At 45.6% G+C, this 4,899-nt stretch overlaps 1 protein-coding gene across 1 annotated transcript in view; it reads left to right on the forward strand.

Annotated features, from left to right (window-relative positions):
• Positions 1 to 4,054: 4,054 nt before the first annotated feature.
• The window catches only part of LOC101642288 (olfactory receptor 1J4-like), a 3,995-nt gene continuing 3,150 nt past the window's right edge, over positions 4,055 to 4,899 (forward strand). Inside the window, exon 1 of the mRNA XM_013007227.1 lies at positions 4,055 to 4,894. Within this exon, the coding sequence (XP_012862681.1) occupies positions 4,055 to 4,894 (840 nt within the window). The remainder of the gene's footprint in view (positions 4,895 to 4,899) is intronic.

Consider the following 4,899-nt stretch of genomic DNA (forward strand, 5'->3'; position numbering starts at 1 on the left):
TAATAATAGTATTAATAATAACAACGCAAAATTCAAGCAAACCCTTCGCCATGGAGTTAATTTCAACTCCTAGTCACCCTCAGGAGGGGTTCTGGGACTGTGACTCTTTGTAGGAGCGGACAGCCTCAGTTCTTTTGGAGGAGCGGCTAGTGCATTTGAACCTTTCTGTTAGCCTCTCTGTGGCAACAGCAAATGTCCCTCTGGATGAAGGGTATGTGGCAAGTCTTTGCATCTTTTTAACAATAGTTCTAGAGTCTGAAATCTTTTCAAAATAAAAATGTAAATACATCCTGGACCCCCACTGGAGCCACGACTGAAAAAAGAGTCATCCAAGGCATCCCTGACACCAGGGACATGGTCCCCCTGGACTCCAGAAGTTCACCTCTCTGGCTCCTGGTCACACAGCTCTCCTGAGGGCAATAAGGAATTGACCAATTAGCTGGTGAGCCCCCACCCTCCTTAACCAGAAACTTGGGAGGAGTTTGTCTCAGCCTTCTCCTTGGTAATTAAAAGAGCCGTTACCTTTGGAGTTGGTTAAGAAACATGAAAGTCTATAGAACCCAATGCCATTAATAGTTCTCTTGGTCTGGATATCGAGTCTCCTCCAGAGAAGCTGAAGATTTGAGCAAGAGATCGGAGCAGAAGGTGTCTGAACCCACGCACACAGGTCAGAGGGAGCTAGTACTCTCCCCGTGGCACTGGTTCTGTCTGTGGGCATCTAAGGGTTTTTGGGTTCAATTTTATAGTTATGGGTATGTGTATTGTGCATGCTTGTGTAGGTGTTTTGTGATAGTTATATTTGTACTTGGCTTACAGTCTGATTATTTTCTCGAGTTAGACCCAAACTAGAGGCTGCTTTAGCATGTGTAGACCAAGTGATCCAGTTCCTGAGTTGGTGACTGACAGACTCTTAGTACGTGCCCGTGATCTTCAGTATTTGTGCCTCACCTACATTCCCACTATCTGGCATCACAGCGGAGGGGATTAGAGCCCAGCATCCAGAGAAGAAGGCTGTTCTCCACTGTCTGGGGAAGATGCCTGAATGCACCAAGGAGTTACTGCTCAGAGAGGGTGCAAATCTCGGCTCAGCTTTGTGCGCATGTGTGAGCTATGCTTGTGGGTGACACACAGTTGTGAGAGCAGGAATGTGTGTGGCTGATAATCGTTATGTATGTCTGTTCGTTAGTCGTTAGCAGTGGTTTAGCGACTGCCTATAACTGAATAGACTTAACTGTCCCATGCTGACTGCCTTCTACCCAACATAGGTTAGGTCAGAGGAGGCAAGGGAAGGCTTACATTTGTGGCCACGTGTGCTGAGTGTGGGAGAACTGTGTAACAGCTGCCATGCAGGTTTACAGCCTTGGAAACTGACCAAAAGTCGCTGTACAGAAACTGTATAGTCACCGTGAGTCAGAACTGACTCCATGGCAGGGTGCTTGATTGTTTTGGTCTGAGGTACTGCTTGTTCATGTGCAGGGTGTGCCTAGCCATGCATGTGTGTTATGTGTTGGTTGTGAAATTTTGAGTTGTATGCCCTTGGATGTGTACAGAGCATAGGGTCTGAATGATAAGGTATATGGCACATGAGAAGCAGGTGTGTCATGCTTGTGTGTCTATGGTGCATTATGAATGTATTTGTGAGTTGTGTGGTCTGTCCGTTGTGTATTGTGTATCTCTTACAGTTTGTATTGTGTATGGTTTGCATGTATGTTACTATGTATGTACTCAACTACACACTGACTATCCTATCCTGTCCTGTCTTTATGAGAATAGGTCACAGATGGCTGGAATCCCCAAATAAGCAGTGTATGTGAACGTGTGTGTGCATGCATGTTTCCATATGTGTTTTGGAGCTTCTGATTTGACCCTGTGACCTCAGATATTTCCTTAATGCCCACCCTCCAGAGCATTTTTGATTGAGACAACTAAATGCTTCGAGCAACTCCTTATTTCCTGAGAAGATTTGCTGTAATTTTCAACTACTACACTGCAACTTTAGGCTGAGTCGCAGCTGAAGTCATTTAGCTCCTTGGCACAATGTCCACACTCAGGGGATGGAAAATGCCAGGTTAACGAGTGCAGCTCTCTTACAAGGTGAACGGGTTTGCGTGTTCTGCACTCAGATAAGATAAGAGATAGAGGGATAGAAAAGTTGGAGTGTGGAGGACCCAGGCAGGAAAGACCTGCCAAGACCCAGAACTTTATTCGAGGCAGGTTTATACACATTCCCTGCCACCTAGCCAGCTCCTCGCGGCACGTTCTCACACAAAGGGATGGTTGGTAATTATTTGAGGGCATATGCAAAAACCAGTAATACATTAGCCAAGCTGTTCTTAGACAGGAGGGGAGGACAATGTTGGAAACGGAGTAACTGACATTTTTCAGACTGCTGCGTTTCAGCAGCTTTTCCAGGGAGCAGGGGGGCCATGTCCACTTTATCTCTGGCGGAGAGTCAGACCAGACCATGCCTCATCGGCTCCAGCAGTGAGCTGCCAGCACTCTCCCATGGACCTTGAGACATAGAAGATGGTGGTCCTGTCCCTCTTGCCTAAGGAGCAAACAACTTTGCCCTCACAGGAAGGAATTATACTCGCCTTGTGAAACTTGAAGACCCTTAATACATACCTATGGTTTTAATAGAAGACAATGTATGCAAAAATACTTTTGTGTGTGTGCAGGTGTGTAAATTTAAAAACTATAAATATGAATAAAGGGAATTATCTTTGCTGGGGACTTAGAAAACTCAGGATCACTTTAGCTTCCTTGAGGCTTTAAAATAGCACAGGGTGTCTGGTGCTTGTAGACAAGAAAGGGGGAAACTTTTGTGTAATGGATAAGAACATGGATTATGAGCAGACAGATTTGTTAGATTGACCTGCATGAAGTAGCTGCTATTTGAGCATTTCTACCCAACAGAAATAGAAATTACACATAGTTCAGTTCAACAACAGCATATTTGTAACAACCATAGTGAAGCTCCAGGGTCACTGTCATGTAAGTGTTTGACTGCTACCCTTCAAGGTTGATGGTTCAAATCCACCAGCTGCTCAGAAGGAGAAAAATTAGGCAATCTATTCCCTGAATTATTTCCAAAGCCCTGGAAACCCTTTATAGAGTTGCTATGAGTAGGAATCAACTCAATGGCAGTGGATTAACAACCCTGTAGGACAGAGTAGAACTTCCCCAAAGGATTTCCAAGCCTGTAATCTCTAAGGAAGCAGACTGCCGCATTTTTCTCCCATGGAGCAGCTGGTGAGTTCAAACTGCTGATCTTAGAATTAGCAGCTGAGTGCTTAACCAACAGAGATACCAGCACCACCACCCCACCATATTCTTTGTATCTCTCACTATATATCTTGATTTTTAAAAATCTATCTGGGAATGAAGGGTTGAGATGTGGTTTTAATTCGAAAATGTACATGAACCCTTACTATAAAAACAACAAAATCAAACCCACTGCCATTGAGTTCACGGCGTTTTAGGGAGCTAACACATGTACAGTCTTGGTCAGTGGGACCATTCACAGGAAAAAGTGTGAATTTCAACCAATCTGCCTCTGCCTTGGGAGTTTTGAAGACAGAACAATTGATACTGTTTGCTGAGTTTTTCTCACATTTCTGCCACAGTGAATTGCTATCCTTTGTCTCTCCCTGGATGTGGTAAATCCTTTCACCATGACCATCAAGATGCAAACTCCCAGAGTACAGGCCTCCGCTTGTCCATCGCTGTATGGACAAACAGAGGTATGTCCTTAGCAGAGGTCGGGTTCAGAATAAGCTTTCAGTAAATGATAGCTGAATAAGGCAATGGAGGCCCACTTAAAGAAATTCCATGATAATTTGTTGGATGTTGGTAGAATGATATTTTCTTGGAGCCAGACTGGGATAGAGTGAAGATGCATGCATCCACAGGTGTAATAATTCAATAGGCGCATGGTTAAAAATATACATTATCTCCCAAAGAATTACAGTAGGTAATCTGGTGGGTCCTGATGCACCTTTCTAAGATCCTGAGATTCCGGATGCTTTTCATTCTCAGAATACAGATGAAGAGGATGAGAAGGGACAACCAGAGCAGCGTGTCGGAATTCCTCCTCCTGGGGCTCCCCATCCGGCCAGAGCAGCAGGGCGTGTTCTTCGCCCTGTTCCTGGCCATGTACCTCACCACAGTGCTGGGGAACCTGCTCATCATCCTGCTCATCAGGCTGGACTCTCACCTGCACACCCCCATGTACTTCTTCCTCAACCACTTGGCCCTCAGTGACATCTCCCTTTCATCTGTCACGGTCCCAAGGATGCTGATGAACATGAAAACTCACCACCACTCAATCTCCTATATCGGGTGCATTCTGCAGGTGTACTTCTTCATACTCTTTGCGTGTGTTGATAACCTCCTTCTTGCAGTGATGGCCTATGACAGGTATGTGGCCATCTGTCACCCTCTGCACTATACCACAATAATGAGGGGTGATCTTTGTCTCTTCCTAGCGGCTGGATGCTGGCTCCTCTCTTGTGCCCATGGTCTGTTGCACACCCTCCTCATGGTCCAGTTGTCCTTCTGTGAGGAGACTACCATCCCCCATTTCTTTTGTGACCTTGCTGCTGTGATCAAGGCCTCTTGCTCAGATGCCTCTCTCCATGAGCTGGTCATCTTCACTGAGGGAGGATTGTTCTTCATCGTGCCACTCAGTAGCATCTTTGGCTCATATATCTGCATGGTAGTCACCATCCTGAAGGTTCTCTCCATCAAGAGAATCTCCAAAGCCTTGTCCACTTGTGGTTCCCACCTCGTTGTGGTGTCTTTATACTATGGGACACTGGCAGGGGTTTACTTTTTCTCCTCATCAGGCACAGCCCAAGACAAGGATGCAATAGCTTCTGTCATGTACATGGTGGTCAC

The sequence above is a fragment of the Echinops telfairi genome, unplaced genomic scaffold, assembly GCF_000313985.2.
Source record: "Echinops telfairi isolate 266 unplaced genomic scaffold, ASM31398v2 ScPeMD7_7410;HRSCAF=8448, whole genome shotgun sequence".
In the NCBI taxonomy this organism is placed as follows: Eukaryota; Metazoa; Chordata; class Mammalia; order Afrosoricida; family Tenrecidae; genus Echinops; species Echinops telfairi.